At 40.1% G+C, this 23,167-nt stretch overlaps 1 protein-coding gene across 6 annotated transcripts in view; it reads right to left on the bottom strand.

Moving 5' to 3' along the window:
* Positions 1-15,455: 15,455 nt before the first annotated feature.
* INPP4A (inositol polyphosphate-4-phosphatase type I A) overlaps positions 15,456-23,167 on the bottom strand; it is a 197,972-nt gene continuing 190,260 nt past the window's right edge. For all 6 annotated transcript variants that reach the window (XM_073590559.1, XM_073590561.1, XM_073590563.1 and 3 more), the window contains one exon: positions 15,456-22,115. In XM_073590559.1, the coding sequence (XP_073446660.1) occupies positions 21,983-22,115 (133 nt within the window). In that variant the 3' untranslated portion in view covers positions 15,456-21,982. The remainder of the gene's footprint in view (positions 22,116-23,167) is intronic.

The raw sequence follows: 23,167 nt of genomic DNA, 5'->3' as shown, positions 1-23,167 counted from the left end.
TCACAAAGCTGCAGTTGCCATGGCTACCATTCAAGAAGCGGGCTTTGAAGTGGTGGAACACCCCCCCTATTCACCAGATCTAGCCCCCAGTGACTTCTTTCTCTTTCCTCGGCTCAAGGACCACCTCCGGGGCAAGAAATTTGATGACAATAGCGACGTGATAACCGCTGTTGGGGAGTTTTTTGAGGGTCAAGATCAAGAATTTTTTTCGAAGGGAATTCTAAGTTTAGAAAAGAGATGGACTAAATGTATAGACTTGTTAGGAGACTATGTAGAAAAATACATTTTTTTTTGACTATATTCATTGTGTTTATTATTGATTATAATTACTTTTGGATTGCCCCTCGTATAGTAGATATTTCCTATAGTACAGTTGAAGAAAAAAAAAAAATATAATTTTTATATAAAAAAATGCAACTCAAGTAAAGCACAATAATCCAAACAATTATCAATTTTTAACCCCTTTAAGCCTCAAGGCTGTTTGCAACTTCATGACCAGGCCACATTTTACAATTCCAACCAGTGTCACTTTATGTGGTAATATGACTTTTTGAATGTAAAATTTGCCTAAACTGTGGAAACCCGCACATGTGACACCATTTTGGAAACTAGACCCCTCAGGAAACTTATCTAGATGTGTGGTGAGCACACATTTTTCCCACAAATGTTTATTAGCCCCAAATTTTGCATTTTCACAAGTATAAAAAGGGAAGTTGCACTATACAAATTGTTGTGCGATTTCTTCTGAGTACGTCGATGCCCTATATGAGGGGGAAAACTACTGTTTAGGCGCATGGCAGAGTTCAGAAGGGAAGTAGCGCCATTTGACTTATTAAATACAAAATTTGCTGGAATAATTAGTGGATGCCATGTTACGTTTGGAAAGCCCCTGATGTGCCTAAACAGTGGAAACCCCCCAAAAGTGACACCATTTTGGAAACTAGACCCTCAGAGAACTTATCTAGATGTGTGATGAGCACCTTGAACCCCAAGATTCCTCACAGAAGTTTACAATATAGAGCTGGGAAAATAAAAAAAAAATAAAAAAAAATAACATTTTTCCCACAAAACTTTTCTTTTAGTCCCAATTTTTTTTTATTTTCACAAGAGTAACAGGAGAAAGTGTACCCAAAAATGTATTGTGCAATTTCTCATAGTAGTCAGATATCCCATGTGTGGTGAAAAATGACTGGGTGCACGGCAGGACTCAGAAAGGAAGTAGTAACATTTTGGAACGCAGGTTTTGATGGAATAGTTTGCAGGTGTCATGTAGCATTTGAAGAACTCCTGATGTGAATAAACAGTGAAACCCCCCCACAAGTGACTCCATTTTGGAAACTTGATCCCTAAAGGAATGTATCTAGATGTGTGGTGAGCACCTTGAACTCCCAGATGCTTCACAGAAGTTTATAAAATAAAAATAAAAAATCACATTTCTCCCACAAAAATGTTATTTTAGCCCCATTTTTTTATTTTCACAAGGGTAACAGGAGAAAGTAAAACCCAAAATTTGCTGTGCAATTTCTTCTAAGTACGCCAATACCCCATATGGATCAAAAACTACTTTTGAGGCACAGTGCAAAGCTCGGAATGGAGAAAGCGCCATATTGGAGTTCAGAAATTCCTGTACTGGTTTGAGGATGCCATGTCACATTGGCAGAGCCCCTGAGCTACAAGAGAATCAGAACCCCCCATAAGAAACACCATTTTATAAACTACACTTCTCACTGAATTCATCTAGGGGTACCATGATCATATGGACACCTCAGGTGGGTGACAGAATTTTATACCATTGGGCAGTGAAGACAAAAATAATTAAATTTTTTACCACGAAAATTTTGTTTTAGCCCCAGATTTTACATTTTTACAGTGGCAAGTGTGTAAAAATGGCACCAAAGTTTGTCCCACAATTTCTGATGAATGTAAAACTACCCTATATATGGCATATCATGAACATGTCAAGTCGGGGGAGTGACATAAGGAGTGCAAGAAAGTCCCATGGATCGTCAGATACGAGCAGCAATTAGAAAAAATTGGCACATTTTGGAACAAGATAGGGATTTAAGCGACATAGTATCTAGAGGGCCCCTCATCTCATGTAAGCGAAGTACAAGAATTAGAGATATTCTGGTTAAGAATCGGATCGTCACTAAGCGTGACACTTGGCTGAGTAAAGGAACACCACAAGGGAATTACAGGTGTGGCCATTGTCCATATTGTAAATTTCATCGTACTGATCGTACACTACACATGGGCGCGGTCACACACACAGTTACAGATTTGATCACATGCAAGACAGACCATGTAGTCTATGTGATTTTTTGCACATGTCGGTTTTTCTACATAGGCAAAACTATACGTCCGCTATACATTCGCTTTCGTGAGCATTTTAAGTCCATTAGAACGGGAAAAGGAGTCCCACGTCTAATTATCCATGTAAGAGATGCATATGGAAATGACCCTAATGTTCTCTCCTTTGCAGGAATTGAGAAGGTGGTTTTACCGCCGCAGGGAGGGCATCTAAATAAAATCTTATTACAACGAAAATCCAGGTGGATTATGAATACACAGGCGACAGGTCCGCTGGGTTTTAATGATAGAATAGACATGGCTGTTTTTTTATGAAGGAGTTTATATTTTCCCTCATTTCCCTTTAAGTTGATAGGAGAACTATGTCACATATGTTCACGTGGCTTTTTTGGTTGGTACTTTTTCCTGGAGTCTCTTATTGTAGCTTTGATGAACTTCCACATATTTGAGGCAAAGACATCTTTTTGTATTTAGTTGTTTTTTTTCCCGTAGCATTTGAATCGCATAGTGACTTGTTTTTTGTATAAGTGCACATACACATTGTGCGTTTTCGGTGCAGTGGTTTTTGTCCGCTATGATTGAGATTTGTCATTGATAGTTTATTTTTGTGTTCATCCATAATAAGATACAGCTATGGAGGTACATAGTGTTTTATGAGAATGCTCAAAAAACAGATATTCAGTTGCACACAAAACACATTTTTTTTTAAAAATTTTTTGAGAGAATTTTTTTGAAAAAAAATTTTTTAAAAAGATTTTTTTTTTCTCTTCCCTGTGAGTATATTAATAGTTCAATAATAGTGAGACAGTTTGGTCTCTGGATACATATGTCTGCAGATGTTTCCCATAAGAAAAGAAAAAAATAGTAGTTTTTGACATATGAAAATAACAGTAGTCTTTGATATATGAATATGTATTGTAATTTATTATCTCTCGATGTAACCATTTTTCTGCTTGTGCAGTAAGTTGTACTTATGCTTTTTGTATGTTGTAATGCATCTCAGCATTTTTTTTAATTCACTAATGTCACTTAGACAGCAGCTGTGGAGGGAGGAGGTACGGAGTGATGTGATTTTCATATGAACCCGGCACTTCCCCCCACTGTTTGACCCGTTGAAGCGCTCGAGCAGCGCGAAACGGCCGTTGTCAGCCTTTCTTGCACTCCTTATGTCACTCCCCCGACTTGACATGTTCATGATATGTCAATAAATCAGTGAAACTTTAATCGCGATGAGTGCGACCTTTTCTCTTTGCATGGATTCCCAGGATTGACTGTTTCCAGGTCTGGCACCCGAGATTCCCAGCTGCTGGGCTTCTGCATGCCGCACATCATCTGAAGTTACACGGTAACAGCGGTGCCGTCCGCTTTTTATCTTGAGTTTTGTGATCTACCTTATATATGACTGTAGAGTACTGCTTAGCAGCACTGCAAGACTCAGGAGGGATGGACAGAGCTCTATTTGCCTCCTGGAGCACAGATTTCTCTAGAATAGTTCCTGGACTCCATAAACAGAGCCCCTAAGTGCTAGAAGAACAGAATCCCCCTCAAGTAACCACATTTTGGAAATTATACCCCTTTGGGAATTTATCTACAGGTGTAGTGATGATTTTTACTCCATTGGTGTTTTCCAGAAACAAACTATGTTGCTGAGTGAAAATTGCAAACTACCATTGTAGTGACCAGTACATTGCAGTGACCAGTGCGTTGTGCCCAACTCCTGCTTCTGGAGATATGCCCTCATAAATTAGGAGAGCCCTCATCGCTACAGAAATGCCAAACATGTGGATGCTAACTGCGGTTTAGGCACACTGTGGTGTTCAGAAGGGAGGGGGCATTTGGATTTGGGAGCACAACATTCGCTGGACTTCTTTTGGAGGGCGAGGAGCCATAGTGCTTTTCCAGAGCCTTTGTGCTACCAGTAATGTGGAAACCCCAGTTATTTCCATTGACGGAAACCCCAGATTTTTCCATTGACAGATGATGGACCTGAGTGAGGACTTGCTTTTTTGTGGATTGGAAGCTTTTGCTTGTAACATTTTACATAACGTTTGGGATCACATTTATCCTGCACTCTACGCTGAACACTTATATGGGGGATTCCATCTATATCTCTGTGTGACACGATTCACATAAAACCCCCAGAGGAGCCACTGACTATAATGAGGCAGCAGAGTTACTCTGAATTCTGTCTGGTCTGGCGTTGTCCTTGTTTTCAAAAGTGCACAAAACTGTGGCGAATTGCACTTTTATGCATGCCTAAAAAGATGGACATTTCGGATCACAGGTTTGATGGCATGCACAGTTCATCCATCTTCCTCATTATAGGAAATCTTCTGCCCGGGGTTCCATATGAATTAAGTATTTCAGAGATTTACACAGAAACCCAAGGGTAAGTGCTCAGTGTAGAGCACAGGATAAATATGAGCCGAGCCTTACTGCGATCTTTGGGAGGCAGAATGAACAAATCAACAGCAGGTGAAGAATTGGTTTTATTTCTTTTGCGGTATAAGTGATTAGATTACTTTATTCTTTGGGTCGGTGTGATTACAGCGATACCAGATTGATATCTTCTTTGATGTTTGGCAGCTTTATTTTTCAAAAATTAGTTTTTGCATCGCCCTATTTTGAAAGCTAAAATTTTTCCACATTTTGGTCGACAGTCATGTGTGTCATGGTCACGTGTGTCTGGACGCAGCGAGTACCGCAAGGCGAACCCATATGACACACGTGACCCTGGATACACCACCTCCAGCGGGGTGAATTTAAATAATAGGACGAGCAGCTGGATACACCGCCTCAAACTGGCGAATTTAGACATTACACGTATATACAAGTCTGGAAACCCCGCCTCCAGTAAGGCAAATTTAAACAATAAGGGAAACCTGGGAAACATTAACAATGGTGGGCCCTGAGATAGGGAATAGGGAAGTGGAGACCTCCTGAGCTCTCCTGAGCCAGTGTCCCTGCACTCCTAACGTTCCCTATGCCGGTTCCGCATCGGGCGCGCAACAGGAACCTAAACCCTCACTAGGGAATTGGTCGGTGCGGAAACTAATCCCACCACTGCACTAAAACACACATGAGGAAAGATGACAAAACAGGGGAAACACCACTTAGCTTTGCTCTGTTGCGTATGCTCCTAGCAACAGAGCCCACCACCTGCGTGCATCTTCTCCTCCACCCGGATCCATCACCATAACTGGATTCTTCACCATAGTGCAGCCTTGGAGCAGAGTCCACCACCAATTGCAGAAGTCCAGTAACAGAGTCCCAAAGATAAGTTCAGCTCCTGCCCAAAAAGTCAAGCATGCTTGAGTCCAGCTCTCAGCAACCAAGTCCCGCATGCTGAGTGAAACTCTCTCCATAGTCGTCACTCCACCAAGCCATGCAAGCACTTCCTGCCAATACCATAAACTGTGACTCCACCACGCCATGCCAGCCCTTCTTGCAGACCACCTAGCTGCCACTCGTCCCCTCTGGCTGGGCTGCGCAGGACTCATGTTCAGCTCCTTCCTCCCCCAGGCTTACTTGCCAAATGAACAAACAATATCACCAACAGTGATTGAACACACCTGGTTCTCTTATATAGAGCCTAACACCTGATTTGTAATTAAGTGCACATTAAACCAAAAAAACTAAAGTGTACTACCACTCACCACCACCGGGGCAACTTAGAATGAACGACACCACGTGTAATAATTCTAATGGCCATCGGGGGCAATCACTTTGGCAGCACTAAACCAAAGAAACTAAAGTGCACTACCACTAACCACCACCAGGGCAACTTAGAATGCACAACACCACGTGTAATAATTCTAATGGCCACCGGGGGCAATCAACCCACTTTGGCACCAAGCCAAAGGAAAAAAAGTTCAATTTGTGCATTTAAACTGTCAGATCCAGCCTGGATCATGACAGTACCCCCTCCTTAATGAGGGGCCTCGGGACCCTCAAGACCACTCCCCATAAGGGAAACACCTACAGCGGGGATGCCCAGATCCTGAGTTCACCCAATCACTACCTGACACTTCAGGGTAATGACAAACGCACCGCTGGTATTGGCAATATGTGTTCTGGAGGCACCACTCATCTCCACAGCAAAGACCTGGGGAACGAGTTTATGTATGTTTGCTATGAGCTGATCAGACTCCACAACACACTTCCACAAGATGTTTTTTGGTGGCCACCTATACATGCTCGTTCACACACAGGTCTGGACCTGAACGTTTATTGCACACATTCGTTTGTCATATATTTGGTGAACTCCATCTGGACACGACAACAGAGGCATCCCCCTGCTGTCACCACACTCACACCCTCACTATTCACCAAGGGACACCACCCTCCAACCCTTTCACCATGAGGTCTGTGCCTCCCAGGGTTGGTTAATGGCGAGGGGTGAGATTTGTCCCTACTCCCCCGCAGCACACCTGCCGCTCACACCTGGAGGAGAAGGGGACACGAATATGGAGGAAATATACACTCGCTGGTCACCTCCACACGACCAGGAGGGGGCAGCTTCTTCGGGGGTATAGAAGATTTGGCGTGAGCCCCGCGGACTATAACACCAGTCTGCTCACTACAAGGACGTACCCCTTCACCTCGGGGAACCCTAGACAGCACCATGGGGATCACCAACTCCACCCACCTGTCTGGTTACGTCCACCTGTATGAACAAGTCCCGCTCCCCAGCAGCGACTCAAGGGGCTTTTGCCAGACCCGCAATTTGCCAAAGCCGCCAATTTGATTTCCTGGTTGCCTGAGCAGAGACCCCAGACCCTGATAACTGCTGCTGCAGTGGCTCTAACACACCTTGCCGCTCCCCACTCACCTCTGTGAGGCCCGGCAGCAATTACTCAGCGGTCTCCACATGGCCAAGGCTCACCAGAAAAAAAAAAGTTGGGTTGGTGATAATGTCATGGTCAGGTGTGTCTGGACGCAGCGAGTACCGCAAGGCGAACCCATATGACACACGTGACACTGGATACACCGCCTCCAGTGGGGCGAATTTAAACAATAAGGGAAACCTGGGAAACATTAACAATGGTGGGCCCTGCGATAGGGAATAGGGAAGTGGAGACCTCCTGAGCTCCCCTGAGCCAGTGTCCCTGCACTCCTAACGTTCCCTATGCCGATTCCGCACCGGGCGCGCAACAGGAACCTACAAACCCTAGCTCGCCCTGACCTAAACCCTCACTAGGGAATTGGTCGGTGCGGAAACTAATCCCACCACTGCACTAAAACACACATGAGGAAAGATGACAAAACAGGGGAAACACCACTTAGCTTTGCTCTGTTGCGTATGCTCCTAGCAACAGAGCCCACCACCTGCATGCATCTTCTCCTCCACCCAGATCCATCACCATAACTGGATCCTTCACCATAGTGCAGCCTTGGAGCAGTGTCCACCACCAATTGCAGAAGTCCAGTAACAGAGTCCCAAAGATGAGTTCAGCTCCTGCCCAAAAAGTCAAGCATGCTTGAGTCCAGCTCTCAGCAACCAAGTCCCGCATGCTGAGTGCAACTCTCTCCATAGTCGTCACTCCACCAAGCCATGCAAGCACTTCCTGCCAACACCATAAACTGTGACTCCACCACACCATGCCAGCCCTTCTTGCAGACCACCTAGCTGCCACTCGTCCCCTCTGGCTGGGCTGCGCAGGACTCATGTTCAGCTCCTTCCTCCCCCAGGCTTACTTGCCAAATGAACACACAATATCACCAACAGTGATTGAACACACCTGGCTCTCTTATATAGAGCCTAACACCTGATTTGTAATTAAGTGCATATTAAACCAAAGAAACTAAACTGCACTACCACTCACCACCACCGGGGCAACTTAGAATGAACGACACCATGTGTAATAAGTCTAATGGCCACAGGGGCAATCACACTTTGGCAGCACTAAACCAAAGAAACTAAAGTGCACTACCACTAACCACCACCGGGGCAACTTAGAATGCAAAACACCACGTGTAATAATTCTAATGGCCACCTGGGGCAATCAACCCACTTTGGCACCAAGCCAAAGGAAAAAAAAAGTTCAATCTGTGCATTTAAACTGTCAGATCCAGCCGGGATCATGACAATGTGAGGGCTTGTTTTTTGGGGAACGAGTCGACGTTTTTATTGGTACCATTTTCAGCACATGACATGTTTTGATCACTTCCTACTCTGATTTTTGGGAGGCAGAATGAACAAAACCAGCAATTCAGGAATTGCTTTTGTGTTTTTTTTTTTAATACTGTTCCACATGTGGAAAAATTGATAAGGCAGTTTTATTCTTCAGGTTCGTAAGAATACAACGATACCACATTTATAACTTTTTATGTTTCGTCAATTTTACACAATACAAACTATTTTCTAGAAAAAATAATTATTTTTGCATCACTTTATTCTGAGAGCTATATGTTTATTTTTACACTGATTGAGCTGTTTCACAGCTTGTTTTTTTGCAGGACAGGATGACTTTTCATCAGTACCATTTTTATTTGCATTTGTCTTTTTGATCACATTTTATTCCACTTTTTGTTTGGCAGTATGATGATAAAGCAGTTTTTTTTCCTTTTTTACGGTGTTCACTAAAGGGGTTAACTAATGGGACAATTTTAAAGGTAGGGTCGTTATGGACACGGCGATACCAATATGTGTACTTTTTTATTTTTGTAATAAATATATTTATGCGCACAATATATATATATATTTTAAATACTTTTACAATTTTTGGAGGAACTTTTCTATGCTGTACAAACTGTCAGCGCTGCACTGACAGACCAACTTGTTAGATCACTCACTGAGCACGATTTAGCAAGTTTGTCAGCTCTGCCAACCTGGATGTCGTCATGACGATACCGGGTCACCATAGCAACGATCCAAGGGCAGAGGGGGCTTCTACCCTATGCCTGCTCTCTAAATTCTGCGATTGATTTCGATCACAGCATTTGGGGGATTTAAGTGCCGGAAGCATTGTGGTACCACTCCTGGCACTGAGTGGCAATCAAGGTGCTACCTTCAACTTATCTTAATTTTACTTTAAAGTATCCCCCTTTTATGGCCCATGGTGACTTAAGGCACAGCAATTTTATCCAAGACTTTAAGGCAACACCATCAGGACTGTTCCAAGTGGAAAAATTTTTTTTTACATTGAATATAAATACCTTATATGTACTTTGTTTATTATGCCATAGTGTGTAGTTTAAATATGTTACGTTTATATATGCTCACTCCTATTTTTATGATATTTTATGTGTCAGTTAGGAAACACATGTTTATTTTTTACTTTATTCATTATTTTCATGGAATAGCGCAACAGATTCTCTTAATTTTCCAGTTAATAAATAACATTTCCCACATGTCTACTTTACATCTGCATCATTTTTAAACACATTATTTTTGTTAGGAAGTTAGAACCGTGCAAAGTTGATCTGCAATTTCTCATTTTTCCAACATCACATTTGAAGTGTCTTTGGACAGAAAATACCCAAAGGTAACACCATTATAAAAACTGCACCCCTCAAAGTCCTCAAAAGCACTTTCAAGAAGTTTACTAACCCTTCAAGTGCTTCACATTAGTTAATGGAATGGAGAAGGAAAAAATGAACATTTTACTTTTTTTTCACAAAAAATTTACTTTAGCCCCATTTTTTTTTTACATTCACAAGGGTAACAGGTGAAAATGAACCCCGAAATTTGTTGCGCAAATTTTCCTGAGTTGCATTTGGAAAGCCCTTAATGTGCCTAAACAGTGGAAACCCCCACAAGTGACCCCATTTTGGAAACTAGACCCCACTAGGCACTTAACTAGATGTGTGGTGAGCACTTTGAACCCTCAAGGGCTTCACAGAAGTTTATAATGTAGAACCGTGAAAATAAAAAATCTAATTTTTCCTACAAAATTGCTCTTTTATCCCCAAATTTTGCATTTTTACAAGAGTAAAAAGAGAAAATGGACATACAATTTATTGTGCAATTTCTACTGAGAAAACCAAAAAAAGAGGGAAACATCAAAGGCAAAATAATAAAAAGTATAATCTTTATTGAACAATTATATATTAAAACATGTTAAAAGGATGAAGAAAAGTGCAGAAGTGTCTGTGAAACAAAAAAAAAAGTCATCACATGGATTTCTTACTTCTAGTGGTCAATGAGAATAAACAAGCAAGTGCTGGAAAAGGCTGAATAAAATGGGGGTATGTCTAGTAGAATGCCAGTGCAACGAAAGATACGTTTCAGTTGAGCAAGATTATGCACATAATGAGGTTCCAACTGCAATAAACAAAGAGCTAAGAATGGAAGATATAAAGCATATGTGGAAAACTAAGGAGTGTTAGACAAAGACAAGTGTCTCCAAAAAGATAATATGAGACTTAGCCAGCATTTCATTCAGCTATAACAATGGTAGGACATAGAGTATTTTACCTTGGTAGGGTTTAAGCATACAAGACACCCAAGCATGTTGTATGTGGAGATATTGGAAGAAATACTTATTTGGGAGAAGAAATTACTCTTTTAGCTGTTAGAAAATTGTAACCGCCCCACTTATTTGGAATTAGGCAACAGCAACCAGACCAACTTTTCTCTAGGGGCTAAAGCTCTCTAATCTAGCCATCTCTGTAGGGTTTTGCCATATTGGGGTAAATGGTGTATACCCATCTATGTTTAACAACTGCTTAGCTTTTTCCCATGTCTTTATCATAAGTAGCACCATTGGAAACTTATTTTGCTACCTCCCCAGGTAGCTCTTCTTGAAAAAGGTGATAATCGGGATACTTTCTGTATGGGCCTGCAGCACGGTCACATTATTACCCTGCAGTAGTTTCAGCTGTTGAAGCTGCGTAGCTAAGAAATATAGCCATAGATTTGGTGCAAGATCCTCTCTCCTCTTTATCCCTTTGTAACGTGTCATATTTAATCCGAGCTTTCCCCCTTTTCCAAATCAGTTCCCTAAACAAAGCCTGAAATTTGTAAAAGTGTTCCAGGAGAATCCATACCGGGGTGTTGTGGATAATATAAAGCAGTTGGGCATCAGTATCATTTTAAACCAGGTTTGTTTGTTCAATCACCGATAAAGGTATCTTGCACCAGGTATTTGGCTTTTTTGTTGAAACTTCGCATACAAGGGGAGCAGATTCAAGAGACAGGCTCTAATATGAACAGATATATGGATTCCTAAATATCTTAATTCCTGTCGCACTGTCAAGTGTGTTTGGTGTACTTTAGAGTTTTGAGATAATTCATCTATCAGCATTAATATAGACTTATCCCAGTTGAAATCAAAGCCCTGAATGATCTCCAATTTACAACTGCAATAGTGTTTACCAGGGAATTATCAGTATCCTCAAAGAACTTCAGAAGGTCGTCGGCATACAACGTAACTTTTTACTCTATTGTATTTTAGATAAAACCTTTCACCTCTGTTAGATCGTAACTTAACAGCAAGTGGCTCTATAGCCAAGACAAATAGCAAGAGACATAGAAGACAATCCTGTCTAGTCCCCTACATAACTTAAGGGAGTTTGACAAGGAGCCATTAGCCCTGACTTTAGCTCTAGGATTAGAGTATAACAGTTTAATCCATGAGAGGAATGATTGTTTCAAAGCCCATAGCCCTCATAATTGACCAAAGGTACTCCCACTTGATGCTGTTGAAAGCCTTTGCTGCGTCGAGTGAGAGCACTGCCTTCTCTCCCACATTTAGTGGGTGCGTCTGAAGGTTAATGTATAGATGTCTCAGGTTTATTGAGGTTGATTTCATGGGCATGAATCCCGTCTGGTCTCCTTGTGCCAAATGTGTGAGGTCTTTAAGATGCCTCAAAGCCAGTGCCTTGGCTAGAATTTTTATATCCACTGACAATAATGAAATGGGCCTATATGAGTCTGTACATGTTAGACCTTTCCCTGGTTTAGGGATGAGAACTATTGCTGCCTCACATATGGAATCTGGTAATGTCCCCACTCTAATTGCCTCAAGAAACACCTCCTGTAGCTTAGACAGCATCTATGAACCTATTTCTTTATATAAATTCAGATGGGATCCCGTTCATACCTGGGGCCTTATTATTTTGTAAAGAAATCCAACAAAATAGCTTCTGAGTCGGTAACCATGGATCCATCAGAAGTTTTAATTGCAGAAATAACGGAGGAACCCTGCTGCCCTCCCACTATTGTGACTAAAAGATGACTGGCACTTTTCCCCTCATTGTAAAAGCTTTGTTTAGTGAAAAATTTCCTATAATCCGCATGCTCAAGGAGATCAGTATTTAGGCTTTTTGGGCCTCCACCCATTTATATTTGAGGGACAAAGAGGGTGTACCCACATAACATTGTTACAGGTCATCTACACTGCGCTGCAGAGTTTGAGTGAGGGATCGACTTTTAGATTTGATATGGGAAATCTCTTTAACATACCTCTCAGGTAGGCTTTCATTGTATCCCATATTATTAAAGAGGATTTTTTAGGTATCTCCTCTCATTTTTCAAATAAAGCCATCCAATATGAATTGAACTTCCACACCTGACCCAGCCAATTAATGGAAGGGAGAATATTAAGAACCACTAATAATGGGGAATGATCAGATAATTGCCCTGTGAAATATTCTACTTTAGCAATCCAAGGTAGCAGAAACTTATTTCCAAGGGCAAGATCTATTCTTCACAAGGACGAATGTGAAGTCGAAAAACACGATTATTGACAAGCCAATGGAAATTTGTTGTTCGTCTCGCCTCTCCCCATTTGTACCTCACGATATTTGTCTAGAGTAACATTAAGCTAAGTATTAAAATCTCCAATAACAATCAACGGGGTAGATGGACATTCAAATATAAAAGGGAGAATCATTTGTATAACTTTCATTGAAAAAGGGGGGCGGAATGTACAGGGTGGGCCATTTATATGGATACACCTAAATAAAATGGGAATGGTTGGTGATATCAACTTCCTGTTTGTGTCACATTAGTATATGGGAGGGGGGAAACTTTTCAAGGTGGGGGTAAACATGGCGGCCATTTTGAAGTCAGCCATTTTGGGTCCAACTTTATTTTTTCCAATGGGAAGAGGGTCATGTGACGCATTAAACGTATTGAGAATTTCACAAGAAAAACAATGGTGTGCTTGGTTTTAACGTAACTTTTTCCTTTCATGAGTAATTTACAAGTTTATGACCACTTATAAAATGTGTTCAAAGTGCTGCCCATTGTGTTGGATTTTCAATGCAACCCTCTTCTCCCACTCTTGACACATTGATAGCAACACTGCAGAAGAAATGCTAGTCTAAGGCGGCCAGATTCCTTGTAGGAATGCTCGGACCTGACACCCATAATGTGGTGGTGCACCATCTTGCTAAAAAAACTCAGGGAACGTGCCATCTTCAGTGCATAAAGAGGGCAACACATCATCATGTAGCAATTTCAGATATCCAGTGGCATTGAGGTTTCCATTGATGAAGAATGGCCCCATTATCTTTGTACCCCATATACCACACCATACCATCAATTATGGGTGTCAGGTCCTAGCATTCCTACAGTTTCCTGGAAAGTGGATTGGTCATCATGGGTCAGTTGAATGGCCAAAGTCTCCCTATCTGACCCCCTTAGATTTTTATCTTTGGGGTCATCTGAACGCAATTGTCTATGCTGTGAAGATACGAGATGTGCAGCATCTGAAATAACTGATACTGGAAGACTGTGCTAGCATTTCTTCTGCAGTGTTACTATTAGTGTGTCAAGAGTCGGAGAAGAGGTTTGCATTGACAATCCAACACAATGGGCAGCACATTGAACACATTTTATAAGTGGTCATAAACTTATAAATAACTCATGAAAGCATAAAGTTACATGAAAACCAAGCACACCATTGTTTTTCTTGTGAAATTCTCAATAAGTTTGTGTCACATGACCCTCTTTCCAATGAAAAAAATAAAGTTGGATCCAAAATGGCCAACTTCAAAATGGCCGCCATGGTCACCACCCATCTTGAAGTTTCCCCCCTCCCATATACTAATGTGTCACAAACAGGAAGTTGATATCACCAACCATTTCAATTTTATTTAGTTGTATCCATATAAATGGCCCACCCTATATACTTCCACCATACATATCCGTATTCCATACAAAAGAGACACCAAATAAATAAATCTTCCTTCTGAGTCTATCAAAGATTTTTCACAGGTGAATGCCAAGTTTTGATATATGAATATGCTAACTTCTCTGGCATACGAGCTGAATGTGGAGTGGAATGCAGGGCCCCTCCAGGGTTTGGTTAGGGATTGAGCATTTTCTGGTGTCAATTGTGTTTCTTGTAAAAATACCACAGAGTGATTAAACCCCTTTGAGGTTTTTAAGGATGGCACGTCTTTTGTTAGGTTCCACAACTTCCTGTACGTGCCATGAAATATTAACCTGACCTGCCATTTTCATGAGCCTTTATATAAATCGCTCCTTGCATTTTATCACTAAAATTATTCAGTACCCATATATCATAAGTTCTAGACACAACTTGAATAGAACAAGACAACCGGACGATCTCAACGGGAACACTTCTCATGTGCCTGCCATTGTTTTTTGAAGAGGAGACGAAGCAGGAGGGCCTGGGGGATGGGCTCGGGGACATCATTTCTCTTCCCTCTGACATGTAGATCATGTCAGGAGACAAATTATTTTAATAGCGGGTACCTTTTTTTTTGGCATTTGATGGACGTTACTCATAACAGCAATCACGTAATCAGGGACCAGAAAATCCATCTCTGATCATGTTCTCCAAGGTTTCAGCTACACCTAGTAGCTGAGACACCTCAGATTTTTGGACTCTGGGGGATGCTATACCTTTATTCCCGATCGCAGTTTTAAAAAGGCGATGAAGGAATAATGCCCCTTAACCACCGCTGTTTTAATGCGTATCAGTGGCTGATATGGGCTTAAAACATCCGCGAGACCAAAATAGTCCTTTCATCCTTTCTCTATTTAATTTCTTCACTTTTTCCAATTGGGCCACATTGCAACAATAGTTCCGCATTTTAGATTTTGGAACTTGAGCAAATAACTTGTGTAACCAGAACTTTCATACGTCATCGCCACATTTTTTTACATTCTAGTGGTCTAAGCAGGAAATCATTAATGTCTCATGGCAAAATAAAAAGGAACACCATAGTGTCTGTGCAACATTCGTCAGATGTTTATTTCAAGACTAGCACATTTACAGCAGACACACTAAGCAAGTGGAGGGAGATTACAAGAAAACAAGAACCATAATAATACATAATCCTGGCAAAATTAAATAAGTAAAAATAAGTATACAGTGCTTGGCAAGTTAAAACACATCAACAAAAAATGTGTTGTATCATACAATATCTTTACAAGTGCAAAGGTTACAAAACATGACCGACATAACAGATCTTCCAGCTGCATTAGTAGTCATTGCCTTCATTTACCAGGGATAACAGTTTTATGTTTCTTTATACAAGCAGGGGTTACTGCCGAGATGATTCTTTACATAATTTCTTTGTAACAGTTGTACGTTTCATCACTTCACCATTTCAGGTCTATTGAAAGGAAAGGAATCCACATGCAATTTTTTAGCAGCCAGGCTTACAAGGCATTCTGCTTCTTCAGGCAGCTACAACGTTTGAAAGGCCGAACAATACTTATATTACACCGAACATGTCAGCACTTCTAATCTGAACTGCTTTTTCCTTAAACTACCGCATGGTATTTAGGTTACACCCACTATAGAAACAGTAATTAACACAGATTTGTACAAAGGATACGAGGAAAATATCAAAACAATCTAATTATCAATGAGTATATGATAGGTCTTACTGGGGTTTACAGTGAAAGGAGATTACAGAGATTAATCCCCCACAAAAATATTTCTAATTAATTCTATTTACTGCTATACTGCTGTCTTGTATTGTTCTAACTCCAAGCTGGAGATTTCATCAGTTTTAATTCAATGTACAACAGAAGATATTTTCTTAACTATAAAGCATTTTGAATTCATTGATAGATTAATAGTTAATTATAGCTGTCGTGGGGATGGGGAAAGATGGCATATTGCTTCCTTGGATAAATAAGGGTTGCTAACCCGAAATGCATAAGCATATGGACCCCTAAGTTTTTTATCCTTTCTCATTATGCTTTTAATTGCACAGTAAAAGTTATGTTTTAATTTTTCTTATTGGTACTGAAATTTAACTGAAATTTAGTACTCACAGACTCTCTCATTTTTGACCTGGAAACCAGCTTGGTGTGTGTTCCATACCACCTGCACCACACCCTGACCAGATAAGGTCTTCTAGGGCTTCTACATGGATCTATAAAAGATGTTCTTCCGAATTCCCCTTTCCATTGCCTCTATTGGAAGATGGGGAGATGATGTATAAATAGATTAACCAATAAATGGGCCATTTATTCTATTGTAAGGTGAGCTGATTAAAATCCTTTCACTTGCCTATCCCTCCCCAGTGCAATGAGGTTTGCTTTTTTCTATCCCTCCCCAGTACAATGAGGTTTGCTTTCCATATTCTAAAACAACGCAGTCATATGTTAGCTGGTGGTCATGACAGAATTTTTTTGTGGTTATTTTCATTCATTCAACGCCAGATTCTCTAGGTATGGTACTGTTCTGTAGACTTGTGTAGGAGGCAAATGCCTGAAAAATGTGAAACGTGTGCAATTGAAAGAAAAAGCTACAAGAAAAATCTTGTAAGGATTAATAGTCTTGTCAGTGTTAAAAGTTAAAATATCTTTCTGCTGAACATATCACGGATACAATAGTCTTTTTCACAATCATTGTGCGGATAGTATTTACTTTCTACATTTCTAGCTAGTATCATATGATCTCAAGATAAACTGATAAAAGGTTTGCATAATGCTGTGTTCAAACAGAATACTCTGATCACTGGTCTCCTGTGCAGAACTAACAGCTTCATAGGCACATAAAAGGGTGTCTGCAGTGGTGGACACAGCTTGAAGAGGGCTACTGTGCAGAAACAATGTTGAAAAAGAGAAATGAAAAAGCAGCAGTCACCCGAACCTTTGTGGCTAAAACTCCTTTAATTCCTTCAAATGGACATATTGATAAAGTGCGGTTGTGCAGGTACAATTGAAGTTTTAGCAAGTGGAGACAAAGACAAAGGACTACGGCTGTCTCGCGACTGGCTAGCGCTTCTCCGGGTCCATTCAGCAAGAGAATGGGCGCGTAGAAGTGCAAGCAAGGCACGAAACGAACGTAGTCCGTTATGTATTTTGTCTTCCTTGCTAACACTTCCCTTGTACCTGCACAAATCGTATGGGCAATCCAGAATTGTTTAAAGGCATAGTAATCTTAGTACATGTAAACTTTTGACTTTGCAGTAAGTAATAAAAATGCCTTAAAACATTCTCTCTCTAATTATTCTGGCATTTGGTAATTATGGTAATCCTAATTGACCTAAAACGGGAAAGGTTTATTCAGATTTCATGTCAGTTATTGAGAAAAAACATGCAGATGTGTCTTCTTATATAGTGTATGTAAACGTCTAGTTTCAGCTGTATATCAGTTCAAGGTGAGAGCATGCGGTAATAGAAATGTGGAGAGAGATTACAAGCAGCATAATAATTCCAAAAACAGATCCATCATTAAAGGGGTCATTCATTACCTTCATATTGTTGGCTCAATATTAAGATAGTGCATTAATAAAAGATTGGTAGGGGTGCCACACAAGGCACCCCCACCGATCAGCTGTTCCCAGTGCCGACCGAATGTGATAGTTGCCAAGCTGCATAGCTCCATCATCGGCACAGTGGCCACAGCAGGATACTGCATATCCATCCCTATTCACTTGAATAAAGGAAGCTGGGTCCGGCCTCGGCCACTATGCAGGAGCTGTGCTGTGATGCTCCGCAACTGATCACATCCATTTGGTACCCGGTAGAGGTTGCCAGGTGTCTTAACCCTACCAATCTGATTTTGATGAACTATTCTATTCTACTATTATTAAAAAGAAAATATGCTTCAATAAAATAACTCAGTAAAAAGCCCAAACTGGCTTCATGATATGACATCTTACAGCCATTGCACACATACAACAAACCATTCTGGCATTGAAACCGACAAAAATCTAGAATACGATTGCCATTTACTTCTGATTAGATGTTAGATTTTTCATTACCAATTTCTAAATGTAGCGTTCATATAAATGGAGATTGCATATGTAAGGTGTATCTACATATTCAGAGTTCTCATACATTTTCAAGAAAATTTTCAGAAATAAAGATTTGTGCTAAATGTGTTTTCTGCTTCCAGCAAACTAGTTAAAAATATCAGTAATCTCAATGTCTGTGCCACTGGCAAAGTGATCACCTGAAGTCTTTTTCTATTATGTAAGGTAGGGAATAGATAAATGTTCTCTCCTTGCAATTAGTTGGAGGGTGGTTTTAACAAGAGCTGTGATTCAAAGGTAAGCGCTTACTACAGTGAAGGAAATAAGTATTTGATCCCTTGCTGATTTTGTAAGTTTGCTCACTGTCAAAGACATGAACAGTATATAATTTTAAGAGTAGGTTAATTTTAACACAGAGAATATCAAAAATAAAATCCAGAAAATCACATTGTATAAATTATATAAATGTATTTGCATTTTGCAGTATTCGATCCCCTACCAACTATTAAGAGTTCTGGCTCCTACAGACCAGTTAGACGCTCCTAATCAACTCGTTACCTGCATTAAAGACAGCTGTCTTACATAGTCACCTTTATAAAAGACTCCTGTCCACAGACCCAATCAGTCAGACTCTAACCTTACAACATGGGCAAGACCAAAGAGCTTTCTAAGGATGTCAGGGACAAGTTGCACAAAGTTGGAATGGGCTACAAAACCATAAATAAGACGCTGGGTGAGAAGTAGACAACTGTTAGTGCAATAGTAAGAAAATGGAAGAAATACAAAATGACTGTCCTTTGACATCGATCTGGGGCAGGTGAGAGATCAGCCTAAAATTCTTAATGCTTGGTAGGGGATCAAATACTTATTTCTCACTGTAAAATGCAAATAAATTTATATAATTTATACAATGTGATTTTCTGGATTTTATTTTTGATATTCTATCTCACAATGTTAAAATTAACCTATCCTTAAAATTAGACTGTTCAGTGGGCAAACTTACAAAAATCAGCAAGGGATCAAATATTTCTTTCTTTCACTGTATATGCAAAGTCACAAATGGTGTAAACCTAGAAAAAACTAAAAAATAACCTGAGGTAACACTATACTGCAGTCCACTATTTAACATTTTGTCAATAATCATTATACAGATAAAGAATAATGAATATTTAAAGATGGAACTATACAGTTTAATCTGTAATTTTATATAATTATATTAAAGCATTAACCAGCGACTCATCACACTGGTCATGGGCTATTAAACATTTTGTAAAGCTCTTACTTTTGTCTTTATGCTCCCAGTGTGTTAGGAGTGGAGATTCCCTTTTACGAGTTTTAGGTTTAAAGGGAACCTGTCAAATTCATGCTGCCAAACCACAATTTTTTTTTTAAAGTTTGGAAGTTATATTCTCTATTTAGGGGATGGGGGATAATTTTGGTAATGCAAGAGTCCAACAGCTTATAACCCCACAAGTCCTGAAAACCGAGGCTCTGAAGAGTCTAGTGTGAATGGAGGGGTGGTAGATCATTCGCACTTCTTCTTGATTCATTCTTAATAGGAATACCAGGGATAAAAGAGTTCTGCACTCGGATGGCCCTTGGCAGTCCCAATAGAATGAACTGAGTGGCAGTGAGCATGTTTGACCACTGTTCCATTCAAGAAGGGATCCCAGTAGTCAGACCTCCAGCAAGCATGTTTGACCACTGTTCCATTCAAGAAGGGATACCAGCAGTCGGACCCCCAGCAATCAGCAAGTTATCCCCCAATACTATGGATAGGAATAACGTCCAAACATGAAGATACTCCTTTAAGCATTCATTTTCAAATCATTTAAGTCAGGTTTTAGATGATCCATTTTTTGGTCCGTTTGCAAGATAGATAGCATGTGGGAAAATGGTCTTGTTCAGATTAGCTTAAAAAATGCAGCATGCACTAGTTTCTTCAGTTTTTCAAATGAGACTCACCCATACAACTGAATGGAGCCGTCATATTGACACCACACATTTTTAAAAGTATCCATTAATAGGAAATGGAATTGGACCTTTTTATTATTTTTGGAATTGTGGATGTAAAAACAGACGTCATACGGCTTTCAACTGGATGAAAAACCAACAATTTTCATAGACTCGTCTGAACCCAGCCTTACTTCTTAAATGAGTTGGCTAGTACTAATAAAATTATTAAATGTATATTTATATTTCATAGAAACAAGGGCACAAGCATATCCCATAAAGGCACTCTTATCATTAATCATTCTTATATAATATATTATATATTACATAATGGCATTTAGACTATTTTAGGCCAATTGTAAAAAATATATAGAATATCGATAACTATAGGTGCAAATAACTCAATGTTCAGAATAACGGTGCTCAGCCATGGATATTAGATCCTTTTCAACTTCTTAAAAAAAAAAAAAAAAAGATTATGCTAATTGGTTTTTGTATTAGGGGAATTTATTATTTTTGTTATAATCTTTACCATAGCACACATTCAATATTTATAACAAATTAAGAAAAAAAAAAAATCACTATCTGTTGTGACTTATTTTACAACTAAAAACAGAATAAATTTATTAAGAGACTAGACATTGTATGAAAACGAGCTGCTGTTTGAATGTTTTTGCATATCCTATACAGTATCATAGTTCCAATACCTGACAATTTTATAACTCAATATATAAGTAAGTCGAAACTATGGAACTTGATGCATTTCGGAAACTGTACTCATGGCAAATATGCCAAAAAACTAAATGTGAAACTTTGAAAAATGTGTGCTTGTAAGCACTGGGGTATGTGCAAGATGATATTTACGGAGTAGTTATTGTAACTTACTGTTTATCCTCTTAAAAAAAAAAAAAAAAAATCTATGAGCTCAGTGTCAGACTGAAGAACATTGGGCCCGCCAGAGGATTAGATTCTGAGGGCCCACCTTTCTCCTCTATTCAAGAGCCCCATAGCAGCTGCAAGGTCTGCACTATGAACCCTCCTGAAGGAGAAGGCAGGGCCCTCCGGAGGATTCTCCAGTTCTCTGGTGGGCCAGTCCAACCCTGAGCTGATCACCTAAAGCTCACATGCTTTATTAAAATTTGCTCCTGAATATGTTTGTATTCCGAGAGACTGGCTTACATCCTTCTCGTTACTCCACATTCTAGTTTGGAAAATCACTGTCTACGTTTCAAACAAGCCACTACTTGTGCACATAAAAATTGTTTAAGAACGAAATCTACAGCCCATCATCCAAAATCAGTTACTTTTTTTTTTGCTTGGAAAAAAAACAGTGGGGTGATCGTAAAACCATGGACTTAACTATACCGCTCCTTCAGTCTAACTTGAAGATCACTAAGACATTCATCTCAGAAGTAGCCTTGTTGGTGGGAGGTGCGCCTAACACATTATGCAAAATGATCTTCTTGTGCATGCTGTTTAAAGATCGGTGTCTCCAGATTCCATCAAAGAACATCATCTTTTATATACACATGAACAAATGCAAATCTACAGATATTGCAAGAGGAGTTTCACATGGTAGAAGCTAGGTTTCCACTTTTCCGTAAGTCCCTTCAGGAGGCCTGTAATGCTTTGGGAACGCTTTCAACTGCAGACTGTTAAATGCATATTTGCGACATCCGACGTTCTTCATGGTGTTTTCTCGCCGACAGCCCTCACTACGGAAAAACAAAAATACAAAAACAGGCACAACAAAAGAAAATAAAACTTGCACAAATAACAAATGAAAAGCATGGGCAAAAGCAGTGGCCAGAGCAGCAATATTAAATGAGGATGTCCAAGAACACATGCTAAGGTCATGGAATGTGCAGGGTAACATTTCTAGCAGCTGGTTTCTGGTGGAATAAAAAAAGTGTAATTTATTATATTTTGTGTTGAGATGTAAAGCATGACAGCAAGTGGGCTATAGCAGCTGTGTTTCCAGGAGAAAAGAAAAAGGATCAAATCATAGTTTTTTGTAAAGGTGCAAACTTTGAGGTGTTCAGAAAAGATGGAAAACAAAACAAACACTCTTTCTTTTAGGCATTGACAGAACAATTACAGACAGAACAGATAAAGGAGGTAAACCTCAGAGCACACCATGTCACCTAAACAGAACAGTTTTGGGACCATGCCAGACCTTAAGCAAAAGTTGGAGCAAAGAATGAAGTAGCCCAAAAAAGCATTATACCCACATGTATGGCAGACCTACTAGAGTGTAACAATACACTGAATATTATCCTACATCTGGTAACTAGCTGATTAAGGGCCTTGGTTCTTCACCTTTTCTCTGACTAATAAAAAGGATTCCAAATATCACTTCCCAGATTGCTACATATTGTAATTCCTACAACCCCTTTAAATGAGCCGTCCCATTATAGATAACCCTTTTAGAAAGAGGCTGCCATGGCAGTCAGGTGATCACTGCTGGTCTCTGTTGGCATCCCGGCAAACACCAGGTTTGCTGGCCAAGCATTTCCCCTGCAGAGGAAATATGTAATTCAAGGATGGCACAAGTCCTCCAGATTGGGAGCTGCTCAAGAGTATCACTCGTTATTCTGGTTAATAGAGGGAGCAGGTAACGGACATATCTATACGGATTATTTAAGCTTACTACGCCTGAGCTTCCTTCTCCAGTAGGCATACACGCCCAAAAGGATGCGTCGGAACACACGTTCCCTCTGTCGGCACCATAATAGTCTGTGGCACTGTCGATGCATACCTCAGAATC

This window comes from Dendrobates tinctorius, unplaced genomic scaffold (assembly GCF_039654945.1).
Source record: "Dendrobates tinctorius isolate UK_male_01 unplaced genomic scaffold, ASM3965494v1 ptg000117l, whole genome shotgun sequence".
Lineage (NCBI taxonomy): Eukaryota > Metazoa > Chordata > Amphibia > Anura > Dendrobatidae > Dendrobates > Dendrobates tinctorius.
The sequence above is the reverse complement of the archived record's forward strand: the minus strand, read 5'-3'. Positions and strand labels throughout refer to the sequence as shown.